This window comes from Pagrus pagrus, assembly GCF_965226575.1.
Source record: "Pagrus pagrus genome assembly, chromosome: 13".
In the NCBI taxonomy this organism is placed as follows: domain Eukaryota; kingdom Metazoa; phylum Chordata; class Actinopteri; order Spariformes; family Sparidae; genus Pagrus; species Pagrus pagrus.
Window position 1 is genome coordinate 1757753 of NC_140197.1, and position 26151 is coordinate 1783903.

General features: G+C 44.8%; 1 protein-coding gene across 1 annotated transcript in view; it reads left to right on the forward strand.

The window, feature by feature from the left end:
* smg1 (SMG1 nonsense mediated mRNA decay associated PI3K related kinase) overlaps positions 1-26151 on the forward strand; it is a 145442-nt gene that overhangs the window by 114123 nt on the left and 5168 nt on the right. The window contains exons 49-63 of the mRNA XM_084372430.1: positions 1975-2247; positions 3063-3297; positions 3498-3709; positions 3828-3984; positions 4817-5006; positions 5390-5670; positions 7051-7260; positions 9647-9784; positions 19109-19261; positions 19381-19560; positions 20269-20496; positions 20813-21024; positions 21118-21218; positions 21827-22003; positions 22881-22987. Of these exons, the coding sequence (XP_084228556.1) occupies positions 1975-2247; positions 3063-3297; positions 3498-3709; positions 3828-3984; positions 4817-5006; positions 5390-5670; positions 7051-7260; positions 9647-9784; positions 19109-19261; positions 19381-19560; positions 20269-20496; positions 20813-21024; positions 21118-21218; positions 21827-22003; positions 22881-22987 (2854 nt within the window). The remainder of the gene's footprint in view (positions 1-1974; positions 2248-3062; positions 3298-3497; positions 3710-3827; positions 3985-4816; positions 5007-5389; positions 5671-7050; positions 7261-9646; positions 9785-19108; positions 19262-19380; positions 19561-20268; positions 20497-20812; positions 21025-21117; positions 21219-21826; positions 22004-22880; positions 22988-26151) is intronic.

Sequence of the window (26151 nt, forward strand, 5' to 3'; positions counted from 1 at the left end):
AAACGCCTGGCCTTATGTGGCCAGAGTGTGTAGGCAGTTCCTGGATGATGAAGGTATTGATGCCACTGACTGGCCCTCTTGTTCCTCTGACCTAAATCCCATTGAGCACCTATGGGACGTTATGTATTGGTGCTGCAGACTGTCCAGGAGCTCAATGATACCCTGATTTAGGTCTGGGAGGCGATCCCCCAGGACACCCTCCGCAGAGTCATCAGGAGCATGCCCAGACATTGTTGGGAGTGCATACAGGCACGCGGGGCCATACACACTACTGAAAATTCATACAAGTTGGATCATACTGTGATATCAGTTTTTTACTTGGATTTTCAGTGTGATTTTGAATCCAGCCCTCAATGGGTTGATGATTTTGGTTTCCATTTACTGTTGTTACATCATTTTGTTCTCAACAAATTATACAATGTACGTCAGTACAGTTTTACTCTTATTTGTTCATCCGATAGAGAGAACGGCACCATTCGTGATCAGTTAACTGGTGGACAATCTGCCCTAGCTCTAACCCTCCCATCTAATGACATTTGCGAATGCTCTGCAGAGAAACAGAGAGGGAGAGAGAGGCCAGTGTGTGTGGGAATTTAGGTGGAGAAATAAAGCAACACTGAGTTAGCAAAATTTTAAAGCGACTCTGAAAAAATATTGAATTTTGAGGCTCGTTCTCAGGTCGTCAAGTACCACTTAAGGTTGGTGGCTTGGGTACTATAGAGCCAACCCCACCCTGATCTGACTGAATTGCTGTATTATTTCACTTCATTGATGAAGGTGACTAACCATATGAAACCAGTAATTTGGAAAGGAAAGATTGCACTCTGCAGCCTTATAATAGTGATGTTGTTCTTGTCCTTTTTGCCCAAAAATAATAATAGAGAATATTCCCACAAAGTTAATGCTGTTCTCTCTGCCATCCCGCTACATTGAATTAGCCAGCTACATGTGCACTGACACAACTGTTGGTTTACTGCAGCATGAGGCACACAGCCACCTGCTTAGCAGCAGGAGAGAAAGAGTGCAAATGCTTCAGGGATTTTATTTTATTTTTGTGGCGACAGAAGTAAAGGAAAAGACAGCAACTTTTTCCAATAACGTATTACTTTTATGAAAAACTAACTAAATAACAGACTACTTGAATTGCAGTACTAACGTGCAGTACAACTAACAAATTATGTTACTCGTTACAACAAAGTCCCAGTAATCCCAGTGCTCTGATGGATTACTTTGTAACGTTACCCCCAAAACTGTTTATTGCAAACATAACAAAATGTTTCATACAGTTTTAAATAAAATTCCAACTACTGTGTTTTAAATTGGAGCTAATAAATGTACTGTTATAATCAGCTGCCACTGAATTAACCACCTGGTTAACATTGCGTATTAAAGCACATCTCCAGCCTTCTGTCATCACATGGTACTCCTGTTTTTTGGGTTCTGGGAAAGGTGTTGAGTCAGATGGCCAGCAGGTTGGACTCTGACTAAATTGACTGCTTGTATAACATGCATTTCTTGTCCTACCCCACTCAAAGCGCTTCACAACACAAGTCAGCATTTGACAATTCAAACATAATCACACACAGATCGAACAGCCACTGGGAGCAATTGGGGTATATATATATTGCCCAAGGATGACATTGTAGACTACATAGTGCCAGGGTCTGATTAGTGGACGACCACTCTACCCCCTGAGCCACAGCCGATACATTTTAATGTCTACGACCTTTTTTCTAACATTGTGATTTATGTTTTAGATCAGCAACTGGTTCTCCTTGTTGGAGTTGATGAGGTCATGTCACACTAAGTTTAAAAAAAAAAACATCTCCTGGTTCCTCATGATAATCCACAGACCTCATTATGATCATATTTGGTTTAACATTTTTATCAGTAATGCATGTTCATAAACATGTTTATGTTGTTGCACTCACCAGTCACGTCCACAGTTGAGCATTTTTTTCTCTCCCTTTACAGATATGAGGTGCTGTTCGCTCCCCAACCTCCTGCAGCCTCCTGCCAATTCCTGTCCAGTGTAGAGTTGACTTTACAGCACCAAGTGGCTGACACAAATGATCGTGTGATGCATCAAGCAGAGCGACTGAAGGCAGAGGGTACAACGACAGCAGCCTGTGAGGAGCAGCTGCAGGAGATTGAGCACTGCATTACAGTCTTCCTTCGGGAGAATGGAGAGCCAGGCTCCCTCAGTCTGGCTGGAATCATCACTTCTGCCCTCTGCACACTCTGCAGGTTTAACACATTCCATGTTTCACTGTGCTGTTTATCCACTCAGACTAGTGGTCATTATCCATAAGTGGCTATATGGCTAAAATAAGCCTTCTGTACAACAGCTATATTATTGAACCCTTCATCACCTACATCACTTATTTATTGGCTGGACCACAGCAAAGCAAGGAAAAAGCAAAACATGAAAGTCTGCCCATGACTGAGTTGCTGAATGATTAAGTTACACCTTTGTTTGGTAAGTGGAGTTTTGCCATTGCTTTTTCAAAATGAGTAGTGGCAAATGTTAGTTACATACAGTCACTCCACATTCTATGAGTATAGGTGCCCTCTTAAGCTAACAGTGATGGATTCACCCCTCGCTAGCACGGAACAGGTTGTGTTTTATTTGCTGAGACCAGATGATCGGCTCCCACAACAGCTTTTAATTCAGCTGGTTAAGGGAGCTGGTGGTGCCCACAGCTTAGAGGGATGCGCCTATAATCATAGAATGTGGAGTTATTGTACTGAACTAACATTTGCCACTACTCATTTTAAGAGAGCATTGGCAAAACTCCAACACTGACCCAACCAAAGGTTTAACTTCATCGCTCAGTAACTCAGTCAGAGGCAGACTTTCATGTAAGATATGTAACTTACATTAATATTGTATAGGCTTTACCCTCTAAGGCTATCGCTAGTAGGTTAAGGGCAAAACAGGATATCCTCTCTGTAAGACCCATTGGATCCACAAAAATGTAGTGCTTCTTGGAAATGTAGCTTTGAAAATGAAGAGAAGTTGCAGGTGATCAGTGGGACATCACTGTGGTTTCATTGTCCAGACGGAATCTGGTGATGGAGGGTGCGGCCGCCAGTGCTGGAGAGCAGTTGGTAGACCTGACATCTCGGGATGGGGCGTGGTTCCTGGAGGAGCTCTGCAGTATGATTGGAAATGTCAGTGCCCTGGCAACCCTGCTTCAACGCTGCCCACACTTGCCCCATGACCTGGAGCTGCCTGCACCCTCAGCTACCACCCAGGCTGTGTACCTGGCCAACGCTGTGTACACCTGCTTGCAGGTAGGTGCACCCTCCAAAACAATGTGAAATCAACTAGTCAAAACCAGAAGTAACCTATTCTCCAGATGAAAATGAGAGGCTTGAATTTGTTTAATATTTTTGTTTTTATGGGTTTGTGAATGTGGCTGTTAGAGAAGTTTGTCCATTGGAAATACAATACAGTAATTGCTGACACTGATGTGTCTCCTTGTTCACTGTAGGAACTGAATACCAACTTCCGTCAGATCATCTTTCCAGAGGCTCTGCGCTGTATGGTAAAAGGAGAGCCCACTCTGGAGTCCATGTTGGCAGAGTTGGAGCAGCTGGTGGAGCAGAGCTCTGATGGTCTCGGCCTGCAGGGGTTGGTTGACAGTTTGCAGGCCACCACAGGCTTGGACCACGATGAGCACAACCACTGCCTCCACATCACCAGGTAAGGAGCTGCTTTAGCATTTTACTCATGAATTTGATCAGCATTGACTTAACTACAAACTTGTGATTCTTGAATTCCAAATCAAGTGTGATCAATGAAAAATTTCTTCTGTTCTTAGGATGCTGCGAGGGCAGTATTCTGAGCTGATTCAGCCTCGTAGCATAGATGGACCGGGCCAGGACACACCAAAGATGTCTGCTGGTCAAATGTTGTTGGTGGCCTTTGATGGCATGTTCACCCAGCTAGAGACTGCATTTGGCCAGCTCACAGAGAAGGTAGCATCTGTTTCCTTTAAGGTTTAATAAATGGAATAATAGGCTGTAAATGACTTAGTTTATTTGCCTGTGCATGAGGTGTGTTATTTGATGTTCCAATCTAAATGTTTGTGTACGCCCTTATCCAATTTAAATACCGTAAGTTAGAGGTCTGCGTGTGGCCAGCAAGTCCCCTGAGACCCTCAGCACATCAAACACGTGTCAAATTGCCATTTGACAGCTTTTTGCTTCTTACCCAATGTCTTTACAAAACCTTGTAGCTGAGGGTTATGAATTGTGCCTGTAGTTTGAGAATAATATAACAACATTGAGGCTCTGTTGTATGAGCCAGGGCAGCCAACTTTTTATTCTGCTCACATATGACTTTGTAGCGTATTACAGACTGACTCCTGGCATTATTTACCTACCAAAATAAGTGTCCCGAATATACCACTATACACTGCGTAAATGCTTTTCAGGGGGAGCTAACATTCGCATAGAACAATTCACTACGGCCAACTCAATAAAAGAGCTGAAAACATGTAAGATAAAGTGGGATATAGTGCTGATAAATTTTCAGTCTGACTTTATATTTTAATAATCAATGTTTTTTTTGTGAACATACAGTTTGAATTTTTGAATGAAAAGTTACATAACATCCTTAAGAAATATACCAGAATCAACAGGTCAGACTTTTAAACAATCTGAATCAGCCATTAAAAATTGTAATCGGTAACACCTCTAAATTTTACATTGATCAGTTTATCCTCGAACCACCAGTCATAATTTTTGCATCATTCCTTTTCTCTCTCACTCTCTCATTCCATTTCCCTGTGCACCTCATTATCCTCAGCTAAGCTCTCTGGAGGTGCCATCTGCCTGGAGGAAGGTGGATGTTGTGAGGGAGGCTCGGGCCACACAGCTCCACTTTTTTGACAGCCTAAGTCAGCGGCAGTTGATGGAAGAGGTATTCTTCCTCAAGAGACTGCAAACCATCAGGGATTTCTTCAAGCTGTGCGCCTCCTTTGCTCAGACTCTGTCTGGTAAGAGCTTCTTACTGCAACATGAGACCAATTACAAACCATCCACCCACAGTGATTGGCTGATCACCAGTCACATGTTAAGTAAGACCTTTTAGCTGAACTCTATACAAGCCTAAAACAATATGTTAATATTTTTTGTCCGTCTTGTCTCGACAAATTGTTCAGACCATATTCCTACTCTTTTTAGACCAAAGCATACTGTATAGGTGTTCACAGGAGTGTTTCCCAGGCAGAGAAGACTAATCTTGGTGTAATCTGAGCTTGATTGTTCTAAAAATTGAAATTTCAGTCTCATTTTTTGTCCATATCATCAGTGCTGCAAGTTCATTGATCAGCTTTGCAGTCTGCTATCTGACGAATGTGTGACAATTTTGTGTGTTCAGCTACCTGTCCTCCAGCTGACGACCTGTTACCTACAAATGGACCAGTTGGTTTGGGGAAGCCATTGTACCGGCGGCCCAGTGCAACAGGGTCAGGTGTGACAGTGGTCAGTGAGGAAAAGATGACCCGCCCCATCAAGGCCTTCACAGCCGAGTTTGTTCGACAGATGCTTATGGGTATGCCTAGCCAGGCTCTCGGTCTGGCCCTCTGCAGCACCCTGTCTGCCCTCGGCCTTGACGTTGTCACCCAGGTGGAGGTGAAAGATTTTGGTGCAGAAAGCAAGGTACATTGTGTTTCTGTGTGGAAGTTAGATTTTTCTGAGCAAAACTCCAGTATTGAATCCACTTAATTAGTCTGAAAGCTTCAAACCTCACATTAAACATTAAAAATGTTTAGCGTTCAACTTTTCAAAGTTACTAAAATAGTATATAATGAAAACCCAAGAGACTCCACTGAAATTTGTAAAGAGAAAGACCAGAAACTATTTTGAGTGGTGCAGACCTGCCAACATGTACGCATTTTTCGTACTCGACATGCATTTTGACCCTTAAGTACGCTTGTACGAATTGCTGCTCTCCACGTACACATTTTGTTGCATCTCGCAGTTCGCCATTTTCAGTTTCTATGCAAGTTCAATCTATGAAGTTGATTCTGCTGCTGAGCCACAACAATCTGCGTCTAAGTGGAGTGAAAAGCTTTTGGCCAATCAGAGCGCTACATTTTAACACCCTCGCCCACCTGCCCCTCCGAGCCAAATGCTTCGCACGTTCAATTCAATTCAGTGCCTCAAGCAAGCCAGGGTGGCCGGATAACCGATCCCTCTTTGCCCACTTGCTGTCACTGCTAATCGCCTGCATCCCTATAGTTCTCAGCCAATGCAAACAGCATTGAAAAGGTCAAATTAAGACGTTGAGTTTACCCGACGGTGTTGTTAACCACTCGTCAAGTTACTGTGTGTGTGTTGCAAATAGTAGTGTAGCGCCAGTTAAAATGAATGAAGCTTTTACTGGTGGTGGTCTGAAGTATTTTATTCCTCGAAGCAATTCTTTATGACCAACAACAACAACAACGTAAGAGCTAAAATAAAAACATAACATTTCTTCAAGGTTGGCAGGTCTGGTGGTGGCCTAATTTCACAAATATAGGTAGCAACAGAATGTATTGAATGTTGATAAATATGTATTTATATGAGTAAACACAAAGTTAATGTGTAGAGACAAGTATGTAGCAGAAACTGATACGACACACCAAAGCATTTATAGCCTACCTCCCCATCGTTGTGCAACACATACAGCAGAGGAGAGAATTCATGTGCCACCATAAATTACACCAAAACCATTTGTTCAATTTCTTCAAGTAACTTCTGATTAAATTCTCTTACCGATTAAGGCACAGTTCCAATTCAGAACTGGGTTTTGGGGGACATCCCTGGGAACTTGGAGTTATTTGCATCTGGGCACCCATATCATTTGTTGGCATTTGCATACTACAATTTTGGCTTGCATATGCAAGCAAAATCCTCACACTAGAGACCCCTCTAAATTGGTTACTCTATTATTACTACTATACTGTAAATATGATATACTAACTAATATGAATGTTTGTTAGACAGATCTGTGTCAAAAAGTGATGTCACTAAATGTCTGTCTATCTTCGCTTCAAGGTGTCTCTGGATGAGCTTTGTAAGAAGGCAGTGGAGCAGAGCCTGGCATCAGGCCAGGTCTCCCAGCTGCTCCTGAAAAGAGCCACAGTGCTGGCCTCCTCCTATGACACAGCCTGGAAGAAAGTAGACCTGCTGAGGAGGTTGGAAGCCAACCTGGAGGCTGCCAAGGCCAGTCTGCAGAGGAGCCAGCTGCACATAGCCATGTTTCAGGTAGAGACTGAAGTGTGTGTGTGTGGACGCTTCTGATTAGAGCCCGACCAATGTGGGGATTGTGCACCAATTTTGAAATGTAGTTAGTTTTATCTGATCATATATTGTACTGATAAAATGTTGATCTGAAAAGTAACAGGCAACTTTAGCTGTAAAAGAATAAATGAAGTGGAGTAAAAAGTACAAAATTTCCCTCTGAAGTGTAGTAGAGTGGAAAAAGAAGCAGATGATGCTTTGTAGATAATTGTACTAAACTATAACACTTGAGTAAATGCATTGAGGTACAGTCCACCACAGCTCTCTACTAAGCCAGTCATTTTCTATTAAGATGGCTATGAGATTCATGCTGCAGCTTTGTTCCAGTTCTGAACCTTTATTTCAATGAATTTAACTCGCTGTTGACGTTCAGTATTAAGGAGTATTATAACCTTGTTGTCGCAGGGAGTAAAAGACAGGGATGTTGTTTATATACTTCACAGTATTGCCTCTAAAAAATTGGGTAACTTGCGTAGCGTGAGCTGCAGAAAGATGCTCTGATTTATATAGCTTAACTTTCAATCTGCTATATTACTACTGTAACATAACTACTTAGCTGGTGCGCTACCTTGCTAACATGGCCAAGGGATGCAATAATAACAGTTGTCAGCGGAGAGTAAAATATGGGCACATTGTGTGTATACTTTCCAGCATTGCATCTCACCACCTAGCTCTTAATATAGTTAAGTAAACACTTAACACTTGTCTCGGACTCAAACCACTGCACCGTTGTCTGCTCACCTGCAAAAAGATGCTCTGACACTAACTGTTAATCTGCTATGTTACTGGCTGTACTGACTGTATTGGCTGACTAGCCAGCTACCTCGCATGACAAGCAGCGAGCAGATGTCGTAAGCATGAGTGATGATGGTTGTCAGAGACGGGGTACCGTTATATTGAAAAGGGAAAATGATGGGGTCATTGTTTATTAATGTTTCAGTGTGTGTTTCACTCACAAAACAGTTAGTAAATTACTGTGAAGACACCGCTTCACTTCACTCTGCAGTAGTGACTAAGAGTCTGGGTGCGTTCTGCTGGACAAAGTATGTGAGGACACTATATTAAATACTCAATTGCTTTGTTGGTGTTATTTTCTGCACTGTATGGTGTGTCAAAATTAAGTTTTCATATTGGAAAACAAATATGCCGATATTGGGGATGACCAGGGTTCCATTACAGCACATTTGACCTCAAAACAAAATACAAAGTAAAATAAGCCTGATAATAAAAAAATATTAATAATAATAAAATAATAGCTGAGTAGTTATTCACTTAACAACTATTTTTGCAATATCTAAGCAGTTTCTTCACATTACATCTCAAATCTGAATATGCCATCGGATTGCTCATGTAGGGCTCATGTAGGAAAACCTACAAAAGCACATTTATTCATGTTTTTACCTTGTTTAGTCAAAAAGATATACTGAAAAATAGATTTAAGCCTGGTGGTGGCGGCCATGTTGGATATCTCAAATTTTGAGGCATTTTAGGGCGTTTTTGAGCTTCTTATACAGCAGATTTGGATTCAGCACCCCTTAATACCACTAGAAATGTTGTATATTATAAATATTCACAAAATGCCTCTACCACTTTAAATAAGCACATTTTCAGAAATTCTGCCTAGACTAATTCAAAAGGCAGACCGTTGCTGTGAGTAACAGACCGTTGTTAGGGACGCCGTTCTGTCCTCTGGAGGTTCACATCCTGTCATATTAATCTGTGGAAAAAGGTCCGGTAAAAATAGCCTACTGTATGTAGGGCATGCGTTGCCTGGTTGCTAAATTTCCTGTCGGGGTTAAAAAAGTAACTTGGGGCCTATCTGATCTGAAAGCCTGTTTACTTTTATAAATTACAGATATTGTTCCACTTTACAGTTAGTAGCCTAATATGCAAAATGCTGATTGTCCCACTTCTCCCATTCATTTTATCAGTCATAGTTTCACTTTAACTTGCTGAAACCTGCAGATACCCTGGTTGGTACTGACTTGATTACAAGGTTTATTTTTGTTATGGATAACCATGATAATGGTCATGACGAACACTAGGCAAATTTCTGTTTTCCACTGGTCATACCTGCAACATTTGTGATTAAAATGGTATTGTAGATAACCAGCACCCATTTAAAAAAAACCTTCTTTTATTGCATATCAGTAACATTTGAAGCCTGAGGACTTTTATTTATGTTTTTAATTTTTGCGTGTCAGCAGCTCATTTTGACATTATATACAACACGACATTAAAGTGAACTTCACTTGCAAGTTGGCTTTGTTATCAGGTCAGGCATCTAATAAAGTAGCAGAAAATGATGAATGCACTTCTACTGTGTGGTTTTGTTTGTGTCTATTTACAGTGGCAGCATGAGGATATTCTTGGCCCCAGTAATCAGCCTCTAAGTGTCAGCATTCCTCCTCGATCTGTCATCCTCAGCAACATGAAGAAGAAGCTGTATAAGCTGAGTCAGGACGAGGGAGCCATAGTCGCTATTCAGGTCAGTATGACACCACATACACATCCTGCATTTAATCCATCATTCAAAGGTCCTCACCCATGGATGAGACTTTACTTACGTTTTTGGATGGGACAGTTAAAGAAAATGCCATTTTTAATAATTCCACACTATTCCACTGATCAGCATCAAGATACTAAGCGAGGTGCCAACAAAGGCAGAGGAGAGCAAGACTGCTTCCTAGACAAAATACTGTAAAGGAAATGGATTCATCATTGTTGTTAGACCTCAAGGATACACTGAATGTGAACCTGACTTTTGTTTGTTTTTAAGAGAAATCCACAGAGCTCCTTTATTTACTCAAAGTTTGAACCTGGGCTACATTTATTATGGTGGAATTATAATTGTCAACATGTGTTTTTATTAACCCTGACTCATATAGCCTAGCTATTAGTTTTGATGCACACTCAAAATGTGGTCAAAATGTTACACGACATATTACATATGAATAGGGTGTACCTTTTTAACCTCCTTTTTCCTCTCTTTGTGAACTTTTGTTTACATAATGTCTGCCTTTACTGTGCTGAACAAAAGATTATATAGATCATACCTTTGAGTACTGTTAACAGTCATGTAAAGCTGCTATAAACCTGCATTGCTGTACTTACATGTTAGCACTAATTGCACATTATTGAAATTACTGCTGTCTTACACAACTACTCACTTCAGTGTCATATTGACATCTAAGACGGTGTGCTATACACACACAACATATGCACAATGCCACTTACTTTTTATGCCTATTTATATACATATACTTCATGTTTATATGTCATGTTTTCATTTATATCCATGCTTATATTTAAAAGTTTTTATTATTTTAGATTTATTCCTTCTTATAGCTTTGGTATGGCGCACTGAATGTCATTGTACATGTACAATGACAAAAAAAGGTATTCTATCCTATAACAGTAGGATCAAAAAGTCTGAGGAGCACTTATCAAAATACTTTTATTTATTATGAAGGATAACATAAGCTTCCCAATTTGAGTGAAAAATTGAATCGGTGAAAAACATCCATGATATCCAGAATATGTTAGCACTTGGTATGTCCCCCTCTTGGTTTAATGACAGCATACACTGAAGCTGGCATTGACTCCAAAAGTTTGTGTAAAACTTGGTGACCCATGTTATCCTAGAATGATTTCAAATCAAATCAAAACTTTATTTATAGAGCACTTTTCATGCACGGACATGCAACACAAAGTGCTTTACACACAGAAGACAAAACAATTACAAAGAAAGCCCCTCCCTCCCATCCTCCATACTACACACACACACACACACACACACACACACACACACACACACACACACACCTGCACACTCTCAATACTGACAATAGGGAGACATGGCATGGCACTGAGGATTGAGGAAGCGCCACCTTTGGGGCCGTCCACACCGGGAGGAGTCGCAGGCTGTGCCACAGGAGGCACCAGTGCCCAGGCCCCCCGACCCCGACAGACAACAGTCGGCCGGGCCGAAGGGACCCAAGAACAGCACCCCCAGCAGCAGCCCAGATACAGCTCCCAGTGTGGAGAACCCCCCTGACGAAACACTAGAGTTAAATATAAAAACTAAAAACATAAGATAGGATAAAAACCCTGACAAAAGATAAGTAAATGGAGTGAACAGTTAAAAGGACAGAAGTACGTAAGATAATAAACAAAATAATACCAATATAAATAAAACAAATAAAATTATTTAAGATTAATATCGTCTTAAAAAACAAGATAGAAGCAACAACATAAAATGAGGTAGAATCACATAAGAACGTAAGAAGAATTTAAAATATTAGTTAAAAGCCTGATTAAAAAGGTGTGTCTTTAACCTTCCCTTAAAAATATCAACAGTCTCTGCAGTCCTGAGGCTCTCCGGCAGGCTGTTCCACAGGTGGGGGCCATAGTGGCTAAATGCCGCCTCACCGTGGGTTTTAGTTCTGGGTTTTGGTATGGATAAAAGGTCAGATAAGTAGGAGGGTGCAGGGCCGTTAAGACATTAAAAAAACAGTAAAAGAACCTTAAAATCGATCCTGAAGCGGACGGGGAGCCAATGCAGCGACTCTAAAACCGGTGTAATGTGCTCCCACCCTCTGGTCCTCGTCAGCACGTGTGCGGCTGAGTTTTGTAATAGTTGGAGATTTAAAATACTCTTTTTGGGAAGACCAGAGAGCAGGGCATTACAGTAATCTAAGCGACAGGAAATAAAAGCATGCATTAGCACCTCCGTACTGGCCTGGGAGAGAAACGGGCGGACTCGGCTATGTTCTTAAGGTGATAAAACGAGAGTTACAGATGTAACTAAGGTTCTATGAATTCTGGATGACCGCCAGAGACGGTATGAAATACCTGGATAAGCATCACGCGCATGCGCAGATCGAGACATAATACCAACAAAGTCATGTGACCTGGGTGACGCAAGCAACCCGACAAAGGGGGCCGGCACCCAGTGATCGTCTCCTACAGAATCTTCTCGTCAAGATTCCGAGTGACAATGAACTCTGGCGGTCATCCAGAATTCATAGAACCTTAGTTACATCTGTAACTCTCGTTCTATTTCATTCTTCCTGACCGCCAGAGACGGTATGAAATACCTGGATGACCTATACCAACAAAGTCACGAGGAATCCGCACTCACCGAGATTCAGTTGCAGACCGAAGGACCAGACAAGACAGCCGTCGCCACAGGATGTGGAGCAGCCACACTAACCCTGTGGAAGCGGGCAAAGGTACATGAAGAAGTCCATGCAGCCGCAGCACAGATGTCATTCAGTGGAACGCCCTTCAAAGCAGCCCACGATGTGGAGACGCTCCTGGTCGAATGACATTTCACTGGAGGGATCTGAAGGCCCCTGAGCCGGTATGCATGAGAGATGGTATCAACAACCCAATGCGAGAGCCTCTGTTTAGACAAGGCATAGCCCTTCCTACGCCCTCCATAATAGACAAACAGAGCATCAGACTTATGAAAGCTAGAGGAAACCTCTATGTACTGTTTCAGAGCGTGAACAGGACAAAGAAAGGCGGCATTAGGAGGCAGTCCCTCCACCCCCGGCTCTGGGGCAAAAGCTGCCAAACTGACGGGTTGGTTAACATGAAAGGCAGAAAGCCTCTTAGGGAGGAAAGAGGGGTTTGGCCACATAGTAACCCCCGATCCATCCGAATTCCACCGCAAACAGTCACTGGCAATGGACAGGCATGAAGCTCACCAACCCGCTTTGCAGACGCAACAGCCAGAAGAAAGGCAGTCTTGCAAGACAGCCACCTGAGGTCAGAGTGTTCCAGGGGCTCAAATGGAGGCAGGCAAAGCCCATGAAGGCACCCGAACAGCATGTGGAGGGCGCAACCGGAGAGCACCTTTAAGAAACCTGCCCACCAGAGCATGTGACCCCACAGATCGACCATCCACAAAGGCATGTTGAGCAGAGATAGCCGCAACATACTCCAGCATAGTAGAGGCAGAGAGCCCTCTATCCAGCAACGTCTGCAGGTAGTTGAGCAGTACAGGTACAGAGCAATGCTCTGGGTCCACATTCTGACTGTCACACCAACCAGAGGAGAGTTTCCACCTGTTGGCGTACAGCAGCCTAGTCGAGGATGCACGAGCGCTGATTATGGTCTGGACAACAGCCTGATCACAAAAAGTCAGTAATGAGTCCGGCCCTTCAGGGGCCAGACATGCAACTGGAGGCACCCCGGGTGAGGATGCCAAATGCTCCCCCCCAACTGTGACAGGAGATACTGCCTCAGTGGGAGAGGCCAAGGCACTCCGTTGAGAAGCCGCCGGAGAAGAGGAAACCATACCCTCCCGGGCCAGTAGGGAGCCACCAGCAACACTGTGTGATTGCACCGGTCTATTCTGTGAAGCGTCAGCAGGAGTAGTGGGATCGGAGGAAAGGCATACAGGAGGCGGTCCGGCCAGGAGTGCGCCAGGGCATCCTGCCCAAATGGGCTGGTCGGTTCCGATAGGGAAAACCACAGCGGACAGTGCGTCGACGCCTCTGAGGCAAATAGGTCGACATCCGCTCGGCCGAACCTCTCCCATACCATCTTAACCACCGTGAGGTTCAGCCTCCACTCCCCCGGAGGGGGCTTTTGGCGGGAAAGCAGGTCCACCGCTGAATTCTGCACACCCGGCAAATGCATTGCCCTGAGACTTGCAAGGCGAGGTGAGGCCCATTGGAGGAGCCTCTGAGCCTCCCATAGGGAATGACTGGATCTGGTTCCCCCTTGGTGGTTCACACGATAAACTGTTGAAGTGTTGTCTAAGCGAACAAGGACATGCCTCCCTTCCAAAAAGGGAAGGAAGTGCCTGAGGGCTTAGTGTACTGCACGCAGCTCCAACACGTTTATGTGCTGGAGCCCCTGCTGAGGACTCCAGAGTCCCCTGACTGTCCTGTGGATCCAAACAGCGCCCCAGCCCAAGAGGGAGGCGTCTGTCACCACTACCTCCCGACAGGAAGAAAGCGAGCCCAAGGGAACACCGCTGGAGAGAGAGGCCCTGCTTCTCCAGGGTTTGAGAGAATGGAGGCACTTGCCTGAGACCACCACCATCCTGCCTTGGTGCCTCTTGGGGTCGAGGCCCAAGCCATTGACCCACACCTGCAAGGGGCGCAGCGAGAGGAGTCCCAGAGGGAAGATCGCCGACGCAGCTGTCAATCTCCCGAGCAGCCGGAGAAATAGACCATATGTCAACCTTGCACCTCTCCGAACATGCGAGACAAGGTTGAGGATGTCGTCCACCCTCTGTGGAGAGGGAGAGGCCCTCATTATTACAGAGTCGAGGACGACCCCGATGAACACGACTCGCTGACTGAGAACTAAACAGCTGTTTACAAAATTCAGAGTAAGACCCAACTGGGTCACATGGGACAAAAGAGACGTTGTGTCGCTGATGGCCTGCTCGCGGGTCGCGGCGCGTATAAGCCAGTCGTCCAAGTAAGGGAGAATACGAATGCCCTGGCTTTGCAGAGGTGAAAGTGCTGCTGCAACACATCTGGTGAAGACCCGAGGGGCCAGTGAGAGCCCGAAGGGGAGCACGCGGAACTGATATGCCTGTCCCTTGAAGCTCGATGCTCGTAAACCAGTCTCCCTCTGAGACCACCTGAAGAACATCTGCTGTGAGAAGCATATGAAAATGAAGAACCTTCACAAACTGGTTCAACTGTCTGAGATCGAGGATGGGGCGAAAGCCGCCGTCCTTCTTCGGAACAAGAAAATAAGTTGGGTAGAACCCTCTCATCCGGTCCAAACTCGGTACACACTTGACGGCGCCTTTCTCCAGAAGCACCGAAATCTCCTGCGTCAGAGCCAGAGACCTTATGGGGTCCGTGACAACAGTCATTCGGACCCCGTTGAACTGGGGTCGACGCCTGAACTGAATACTGTATCCCTCGGAAAGAGTTAACAGCACCCAAGGGTCTGAAGTCAGGGCCTCCCACTGGCGGCCGGCTCTTGAGTCACCCCGAGCATTGGCTGCGGAGCGGGGAGCGCTAGTGTGCCTTGGTCTAGGCAATGGTGCCTGGCGTAAGTCAGCAAACTGTTGCTTGACTTTGTTCACCTGCACACTGCACACACAAGGTCAAGGTGGACATCAGCCTCCCAAGCTCTCTAGTCATGAAAGCAAATGCCTGTCGGAAGCATCACTCAGGCCCTGTGCCTGGGCATCTTTATCAGTAGTCTGGAGAGACTGTGATAGAGCCAGAACCAGGTTACGCCCCATCCGAGCCGCTATATCATGGCTCTTGGTGAGGAGGTCATCAGTGATCCTACACTGTGGGCATGGACAACGGGCTTCGGGTCTAAGGGCTTCATCTGGAGACACTATCAGAGAAGCGATTGAAGCATCAACGGCAGGCATCTGATCAAGACCATATTGGGCGACGTCTTTCATGGCAGCCAAAGCCCTGCAGTCACTTGGCAGGTGAAGGAAAGCCTTGGGGTCCGGCCAACACCGCTGAAGTTCCTCGATGTATGGCTCAGAGGGTGGAATTCTAAAGGAAGACTGTTGAGGGGCACGTTTGAAAAAAGCATTAGAGGGAGCGGCCTCTACAGGGGCAGCATCCAACCTGAGCTGTGAGACGGCCAATTGGATGGCCTGTTTAACTGTAGAAAGACTGGCCTCAGCATCCCTCAAGGAGCCTGCACCTGAGCCATGAGAGCCCGTCACCGAGGGAAGGGGGGAGCCCCCTCCCGCACTTCCTGTCCCCTTGCTCCATCATCAGGAAAGAGAGTCCCAGAGGCTGCAATAGACAGTGTGTCCTCGTCTTGCTGGCTAGCAACACGGGGCGAAGAAGCTAGGCTATCACTGCCATCATAGCCCTGTGGTGGTCTTCCGAACGGTGGATCTGAAGCATCAGTGCCAGCAGCAGCTGAGAGACCACCAGGCTGCAGAGTAAGAAGGAGGGCCTTAATCTGGGCAAACTCAGAGGCCAAAGTGTCCACTTTAAGGGCCAAAGGGTCGACACTCCTCCGTTTCTTCCCAGCGACAGGGGCATCATCCTGTGCGAGTCCGCGGCGCTTGGGGCCGGGAAGAGGGCTGCACGCAGGTGACCCGGAAGGGGGTAACCCAGCCTCAGCAAAGCCACTATCAAACTTAACCAACTGTTATGCCCCGGCCTAGGGTCTACCAGAACATAACATAAGGCTTCCCTCTCTTTCTCCCACTCCCAAGAATAAAACACCAAAAACCAAGGATGCAGTCCAAAATAAGGGAATTTATTTACCCAAACGAAAAATAGCCTTCAGGGTGAGCATTACCTAAAACAACAAACAAAACGATCTGGGTTTTAAAACTCTCTTCCCTAACCAAAGAAAAAGTCAACAAAAAGACAGGTTTTCTTACCTCACTCCCTAACCAAAAAAACAGGAGAAAAAGGTGCACAAGGAAAAAGGCTACTCACCCCTACTTAAAAAACTGGACTGAATGATATGATCCATACTATTTACATTTTATACAAATGAGATACGAAATCTCTGCGACAACACGAACATTTGTTTCTACCACAACGGGAGTCAAAATGATCAGGCCAAGGATGCAAGAGAGAGAGAGAGGGAGCGAGGCGACGAGGTCTGCTCCAGGCTCCACTTTTAAATGTCCCACCATCTGGATCCAACCAATCAGCAGCCTTCCAGCTTTCCCCCAATCTGTAGCCTCCACCTGTACGGACGTTTTGGAACACAAACAAACACAGCACCCCCTCTTGACAGGGATGGAGAAAAACAACACAGACAAATACAAACAGGACCGGACATACAAATTATGACCCCTGGGGTCATAACACCAACCTCGCAGTCCTCTCTGCCAGTGGCATGCAGGCGCAATTAATGCAAGCATGTTCAGTCAGCGCCTGTCTGAGGTGTTCGACGCCAAGGCACGAAGGGAAGCTGTCATGGCCATCCTCTGGACTGAGAGGAGCCATGCAGGAGACACAAACAAAGAACATTGCCACAGCGGCTGTCAATCTGGCAGTTGAGCGGGAACACTCACATACAAGCCAACAGAAAACCAGCAAGTGACACCTTAAGGCGAGCGGTGTAGCAGCAGAAAACACCCAGCTACAGCCAACCCAGCACCATGTCCCAGTAAAGCACCAGCGATGTAGCATGGATCCCGTCAAACCAGCACCTGTAGTGTCGCAAAGCCGGAGGTGTAGCAACAGAGCGAGAGACACTCGGCTACAAACACGCTAACGACGTAGCCACAGAGCGGGAGACACTCGGCTACAAACACGCGAACGACGTAGCCACAGAGCGGGAGACACTCGGCTACAAACAAGCTAATGATGTAGCAACAGAGCGAAAAACACCCAGCCTACAAACCACTTTATTTACCCAGTACCGTAGGTAGCGTTAGCCAACCCCCGACACAGGCGTCAGAGAGGCGAAAACACCCTACGACGGCAGTCGGTAGCAGGAAAGCTCTAGCTAGCAAAAGCAGTAGCTAATCAACCCGCTGAGCGGAGGCGCTAACGGGGATGAAGCACACCTGTCGGCAAGCACTTATTTTGCTTTACTTACCTGTCGCAGTCCGAGCAGCGGTCGGATATGCACGGCGGAAATGAGCGCCGGCTACGCAGCCTCTGGAGGACGAATTTGCAGCTCCAACTGGTAAGTCGCGGTTCCGAGGCTATCGGCGTAGGCGGCAAGCTATACAAACAAAGACCTGTGCGCTAAGGCGAGAAAATGAAAAGGAGACGATCACTGGGTGCCGGCCCCCTTTGTCGGGTTGCTTGCGTCACCCAGGTCACATGTGACTTTGTTGGTATTATGTCTCGATCTGCGCATGCGCGTGATGCTTATCCAGGTATTTCATACCGTCTCTGGCGGTCAGGAAGAATGAAATAGAAACCTATTTTTGTCATATTTTTTATATGTGGAATAAAATTCAACTCAGAATCAAAAATCACGCCCAGATTTTTTACTGATTGTGTTGGTTTAAGATCTTGTAGTTGGGGTAAAAGTTTCTCTCTCTGGCCTTCAGGACCTATAACTAAAACCTCAGTTTTGTCCTGGTTGAGCTGTAAGAAATTCACTGCCATCCATGACTTGATGTCTGCAATGCAGTTAAAAAGGTCTTCAATTTTCCCTGTGTCCCTGTGATTTGACAGTGTTCCACAAATCTTTTCGTGATGTCACAGAATGCTTGGCTTTCACAGTCTCTAAATGCCCCCATAAATGTTCAGTGGGGTCGGTGGAGAAAAGTCCATGACATTTAGGACTCCTTGGTTTCTTTGGTCTTCAAGTAGTTCTTACAGAGCTTTGAGGTGTGTTTGGGCTCATTATCCTGCTGCATTATGAATCTGTCCCCACAAAAATCAAACCAGAGGGTGTATCATGTCTCTGAAGAAAGGAGTGGTACATCTCCTCGGTCAGGGTGGAGTCAGTTCTGTGCAGGTGTCCAGGTCCAGAGGAGGCAAAAAACAGCCCCCAGACTTGAATATTCCCACAACCATGTTTCACTGTAGGTTTGAAATGCTGTGTTATCATTCTCTCTCCTGTTTGTCTTCTTACATACATGTTATTGATGTAAATCTCTAACTTGGATTCATCAGTAAATAGAACTTTTTTTACAGTCATCCAATTTGGAACGCTATTTTTAGCCCACCATCCTCTTCATCCTGAGAAATTGTTTACTACTCATTCTCTGATATCACTTTAAGACTGCCCTCTTTTAACAGACACAGAATTTGCGGGAAAAAACAAACCAATCAGCAGAAGTCATGTGATGAAGTAGCTTTTCTAGGGAACAAAGCTTGATGAATCAGAAGATCAATATCCTGTGTGGTTTGTTTGCTGGTGTCCTCAGGAGAAGCTTGCATTGCTGGAGGCTAGCATTGAGCAGCGTCTGAAGTGGGCTGGTGGAGCCAATCCGGCACTCGCCCCTGTCCTGCAGGACTTTGAGATGACCATCAGGGAGAGACGTGCCATGGTGGCCAGAGAGAATCAGCGCACCAGCCAGGTAACACCACTGCCTTGATCAAGAAAAAGGGCCCATTTGTAAAACGTAAGTGACTCTTTCTTACCAGCTGCAGCACTTGCTAAAGAAAGTGTCAAGTTCCCTTGCTGTCTTCCTTGCAGGTTACCTTCTTGTGCTCTACCATCCTGAACTTTGAAGGCCTTCGGACCCGATCCCCCGAGGCCATTAACATGGATGCAGCACTGTTTGAGCTGCTGAAGCGCTGCCAGCAAACCTGTTCCTATGCTGCCCAGTTTAGCAGCACTGTTTCTCCACTGGAGCTCCAGCTATTGCATAGACTGGTGGGTTGACCTTTAACTTTGACAGTCTATATTCCTTTAAAAAAACGAGGCTCTACTTTTCAACAACATCAGAAGTTTATTTTGTTTCTAGATTGATACAATTTTGGTTTTAATCAGACGATTAGTTATATTCTAAATAAAATTGCTTCATCTGTGATGTTAAAGTGTCTGTAAAAGCAAAAATAGGAACTTTTTCCATATTATGCTTGCAGTTCTTTTTGCACTTGAAAGCATTAGCATAATACACCAGGTTTGCATATCAGGACTGCTTTCAAGGGTAACCTGTGAAGGTATTGTGCAAACAAGAAAAAGTTTTGTGTACATTATCTTTCACACGGAAAACACATTGTGTATCTTCGAGGTCTAACAAATGTGCTCACTGCATTTCTTTCCTCACAAAACATGTGCAAAGCAGATTCTTTGAGTATTGTAATCTTGAACTGTTTGAATCCATGTTTACTTGCTTGAGGTCTTTTTCCTCCCTGCGTTTTCTGGCACATTTCTGCATATCTTTGTATGTTACTGTTAGTGGATTGGTGTGAAACCATGGGCAGGAATGTTTGTTGCGTTGCAAATGTGCACGTTCTTGTGGCAATATATGAGACAAACACCACAGGGGGGACCCACTTGTTCAAACACCTCTCTAAAAAAACTACTGGAGGTCTCTAATTGTACAGGGTATCTTAAGTTCTTTATTGATCATGACAGAGTCCGGTGTTGGACCTGCCCATTGGCACTCCTGATTGGCTGTGCTGTGCCCAGAGGCAGCTGGAGGAGGAACTCAGTGTTGAGCGAAGGGCTCAGGAAGAGCGGGAGCAGCAGCTGGAGACCTGTGGAGAGACACTGCAGCTCATGGTTGACTCAATTAAGACCATTCTGTCCAACCACAACCGCCAACTGGCAGACGTCAAGCACCTGCTGAGAGCGATGGCTAAGGTAAACCCGGTGCCCAGTTACTTCACACATGCACAGGATTTTTTGATACATTTGCAAAAAGATTTTTTATTTGTTTTGTCTTTGTTGTATGGGTATTTGTAGAAAAAGTACAAAAAAAGTCAATTTAATAAATTTTGAATAATGTCTTCAACACAGTAAAGTGAAGAGTTCTGAGTACTTTCAGTCAGTGTCAAATAGCCGTGTGTTACAGAATATACATTCTTTTCTATCATATGCAGTTGAGCCCCATCCTGACCCATGCGTCGGTTTCAGATGTAACCTAGTAGTCTTCCTCTGTGTTAATTCTGTCATACAGGATGAGGAGGCGGCGTTGACGGATGGTGAAGAGGTGGCTTATGAGGGCAGCGTGCGTCACTTCCTGTTGGAGTACAAAGCTTGGCAGGACAACGTCCAGCTGGTTTTATTCACAGTGGTCCAGGCCAGTGGTCAGCCTCGCAGCCAGGAGCAGCTTGAACTGCTGGAGGAGATTCCGGCTACCCTGAAGGAACTGCACTCCCAGAGCCAGAGGTACTCACACTCACATAAGCATATAGTTTCATACCAACACTTCATTCTCCTGTATAAATCCTGTGTTAATATTCTGTGTGTGCATCACTACAGTGTGTACAATGGCCTGGTGGGCTTTGCCTCCCCGTTGGTGACGGACAGAGACAGTGAATGTGCCAGTCCAGTTTCTGCAGCACAAACAAGCTTTGCAGCAGGTACTTAAGGAATACACACATATATGACCTTAGCCTTATGGTCTTGAAATGTGGCTGTAAGAGTTCTGCAGCTTCCTTCTCAGCTTACAACTTTAGCTTCCTTTCAATAACAAAGGATCCCAGTGTTGAGCAGTTTTTACGGCAGGACAAAATATCAAAATGTCCGTCAAAACATCTAAAACTGAAGAGATATTTTCATACTCCAGGCATGACATACTGGAGGGACCTCACTATTCACAATTTAATACCCAGTGCAAACCAGGGGGGCCAGGGACTAAATACTTTATTGTACTTTAAAATGGTCAAGGAACTGTGATGGGGCTTTTCCAAAATGCGAAAAAGGGACTCTCAGTTCCCAAGTTAGTTCCTGTGGCTCCATAATTCCTAGAACTTTGTGATTGAATAACATACTCAATACCGACTGAATGCCGGCTAACCACAGGGGCTGTTCTCTTCAATGGATAAAACTGCAAACTTTACAGCCACACTTCAAATGTGTAGGGCATAGATTTCATGCTTGTTATCTAACTATAATTTATGTATGTAATACCAATTAAAGTGTTTTTGCTGTTTTCTCTTACACCATGTCATATGTGCTTTGACTTCAGCTGTTAGGTGCAGTGGGGTAAAGACCCAGTCGGACTCAATGTCCCAGAATGCACGCAAGGCTCTACCACGCAACCTGGGCACCCCCACTGATACCCCGCCCAGCACTCTGCTAATGAACAGCAAAGGCCTCAACCCCAGCCCAAAGAGGGCCATACGTGACCCTAAAACAGGACGAGGTACTGTTTTTCACACTTTAAGCTGGTCTTATTGTTTTACCTGTACATATACATCAACTTCAAGCTATACCCAAGTGTGACTTAAAAACGCATTGAGTAAAATGTTGAACACATACTAAAAGATTAACACCTAGATTTTCAGACATTTTCTGCCAATGAACAGGCAAACACAGGTCCTTGGTCAAAAAAATACCCATACAAATGCATTTCTCAGTGGTTTAGCCCAAACTCCTGAGCAGAAAGCTAAGGATAGTAGATGGTTGGGATGGAGTTTTGTGGTGTTATCCTTTTGCCTGTAGCTCAGGTGAGTTACATATATTAAATATGGATTTCACACTTGCAAGTGAATGAAGACCAGAATGAATGAACTTTTTTACCCTCTGCGACCGATGGGTCGTATACAGCAGAGCACAGCCTGTTTGAGGTTGTTTCAAATGAGTAACAGTGAAGCCAGAGGAGGGTGTTTCTAAGTATCTGGGAGTGAAACCATCAATAAGTGTTTCAACTTTGGTAATTTTTTGTTTCCCCTTTGTTTTTTTGCCTTGTCTTTATGGTCATTTAATTATTATTAGCACATTCATGTGACATCTCTGAAACATGCACATTCTGATGGTTTGTCGTGAAAAAAATGATGTAAAGTATATAACTTTATTGTGCATGACAGGGTTGATGTTATACAAGCATTCTTACACAAAAAGACCAGGCGAACCCGAAGTAGGAAAAAATGGCGTGATCTAGACCTGCTCCAATTAAAATTGTCATGTGATAACTTTTGTTGTGAATTGGCGCCCAATAAATACAACTGTCTTGACGTGTAAAATTGATTGTTGTTAAATCCCCTAACACTACTCTGAACCGGCTGCTTGCTGTATTGCAGCTGTCCAGGAGAGGAACTCTTATGCGGTCAGTGTGTGGAAGAGAGTGAAAGCCAAGCTGGAGGGCAGAGACATCGATCCTAACAGGAGGATGAGCGTCACAGAGCAGGTAACAATCCAGACACACTGGCTCTTATGGCGGATCAAGCCTTGTCAGTTTTCATATTTGAATGCAACTTTCCTTTTAGTGTAAACTAGAATAACCCTTATTAGTAAACCTTTTTTTTTTTTTCTCTTCTAATTATTATTATTACTAATGAACAGCAGCCCTTAAGGACACCCTGCAGATCAAGGATTCAACTTGAAAAACAAGTGGGCCAAATAGGAAATTTACCACCGAATGCGTCAGCCACACAGAATAAAAACATTTAGGAAAGGAAAGTTCCATCTAAAAACAAGGAGATTCTCAGGGCTCCTAAATTACCTTTGGTACACAGTGTGTGTGTGTGTGTGTGTGTAGCTATTTTCCAATGGACGCAGTTGTCATTTTCACTCCCAGCACACGTTACACAGGAAGCAAATGTGATTGCACCCATACGTGCACCCAGGGGTATGTAGGTCTTAAAATGAGGTGTTGTCAGGCACATTGTTGGCACATTGCTATCTTGAGGCAGCAGAAAGTGACTTAGTCGATAGAATAGCCTTTATGCATTGCCGACAACGTCTGGGCATGCTCCTGATGAGTGGGCGGATGGTGTCCTGGGGGATCTTCTCCCAGACCTGGCGGCGTTGGATGCACAGATGCATAACGTCCCATAGGTGCTCAGTTGGATTTAGGTCAGGGGAACAAGGGGGGCGAGTCAATGGAATTAATGCCTTCATCATCCTGGAACAACATACACAATCTGGCCACATGATGCCTTTCTCGTGTTCTCTTGTGAATACCAATCAAGCTTTATGGTGCTGGGCTGTGAGCACAGGTTACACTAGAGGACTTCTGGCCTTCAAGCCACCCTCATGGAGTCTGTTTCTGACAGTTTGGTCAGAAACATGCACACCAGTAGCCTCCTGGAGGTCATTTTGTAGGGCTCTGGCAGTGCTCCTTCTGTTGCTCCTCACACAAAGGAGCAGATACCAGTCCTGCTGCTGGGTTGATGCCCTTTTATGGCCCTGTCCAGTTCTCCTCGTGTAACGGCCGGTCTCCTGGTATCTCCTCAATGCTCTTGAGACTGCACTGGGAGACACAGCAAACCCTCTTGTGACAACACGTATGGATGTGCCATCCTGGAGGAGCTGGACTACCTGTGTGCAACCTAATTGGGCTCATGCTAGCAGTAGTGACAAGGACACTAGCAGAACAAAAAGATAAAGAAGAATCAGTCAGGAAGAATAAGGAGAGAGCAATTGTCTGTGGCCACCTCATGCAAAACCATTCCCTCTTTGGGGGTTGTGTTGTTTTTGCCTCTGATCCCTGAAGTTTAACTGACTTGGTGTTATACTGGGACCTTCATGTGTTCCCTCAATTTTTTTGAGCAGTGTATTTTTCTCAATCAAGATGTATTATTTCACCTGCATCTACTATTTATCAGAATTACCATTTTTATGACCTGGCCAGTTAATCGTGCATCACTGTTGCACACACACAGGGACAGATGAGTGGGAGGTGGTAAAGGCAGAGCGTCCACAGGCCCAGGAACACATACCTGTCCCTCAGCCAAGATGAGTGCTGCTGTTTAAATAGTTGGCTTTTGAGGGAAATGGGAGATCACTCACTCTGATTGGTTTAATTCATGTTCAACCCAGAACACATCTTGTGATTAATTAAGAGCTCAAATACAACCCCTTTGCGGCTTGCACCTTACTTTGCGCCCAGGTGATGCACCATTTAACTAACAACAGTGTTTGACACAGCCTAAATCTACTTGTACCACACACTTTAGACTATAAACTGTTTAAATAGGGCTAAAAAGTGTAAAAATATCCATCAGTCTAACAGAAGGTAGGCCTGGTTACAATATCTTCAACAATACTTGCACGTACATTAGGAGCTTTTTAAACAGGTCCGTATCCATGAATGCTATTTGTAAGATGAACTGAAAAATTATGCTTTAGTCATCACATGAAATGATGCTCATGATACTCTCAAAACAACTTATAAGCAGATGCCAGGAGCTTATAGCAGGACCATATCCATATTTGTCAAAGGTGAAACAGTCTCCAGTGCAGACTACCAATAAGTAAGCCTGTTTGAATCATCATTAAACAGATCTGTAGTCTTGGCATTTTTTTTAAGATACCAATCGCATGCCTCAATTTACTACCACAGAACTCCCCTACATCTGTCATTTTGAGGGGGTGTGCAGCATTTTTTAATTTTCATTGATCAGGTGGTTCAGGTGCACTTTCAGCCAATGGGAGAAGGGAGTTTTCAAACCTGGGGGACTGTAGCAACCAGTTGTTACTACTGGACACTGACAGAGGGCACACTTTTCCCTTTGTTTAGTGCCCATGGTGTTGCCTAGATCACTGCTGAGTTTTGCACACAATACACATTGCTGAATGTAGAGTGTAAAAACTGCATGAACAAAAAAGTACATTTTTTGTAAATTTTATTTAGGCTCATTAAGACAGAATTCACAAACAAAGAATCACTTTATCTGTAGTTTGTCCCTCAAAATGAATAAGCCCCAGAAGTTCTTCCTGAAAATGCACTCCATCAAAAAAAACCTGACATAAATCCAAAGCTGGGCCATGTTGATACAGAGCTTCAGTCCATGAGGGAAGTGGCCTTAAGTTGTCCAGGGTCCAGGGCGGGGAGGCAGCGGGGCAGGGATGGTTGGGAGTTGAGGAGTTGAACAGCTCTGGGAACAAAGGTTGTTCTCCTCCTCGGGCAGCGGAGCCGGCGCCCTGAGGGGAGCCACTCAAACACTGGGAACAGAGCACCGGAGGGGTCCTGTAGGATCCTGAGCACTGTCCTCAGTGTTTGCTGCTCACACACGGTTGAGAGTGTTCTGACTGGAAGTCCGATGATTTTAGAGCAGACTTTGACAGTGCTCTGCAGGCGGGTCCTGTGTTCCAGGCTGGTGGAGTGAAACCAGCAGGTTATTGAGAATGTGATTACACTCTCAATGACTGAATAATAAAATGTTCGAAGGATGTTTGTGTTGACCCCAAACGTGTTGAGTTTCCTCAGGAGATACTGCCGCTGCTGGCATCTCCTGAGAATCGCCACAGTTTTGGAGGCAAATTTCAACATGCAGTTGAAGATTGTGCCCAGGTATTTGTACTCGTCCACAGTCTCTACAGTCTTCCCATGGACTGTGCTGACAGCTG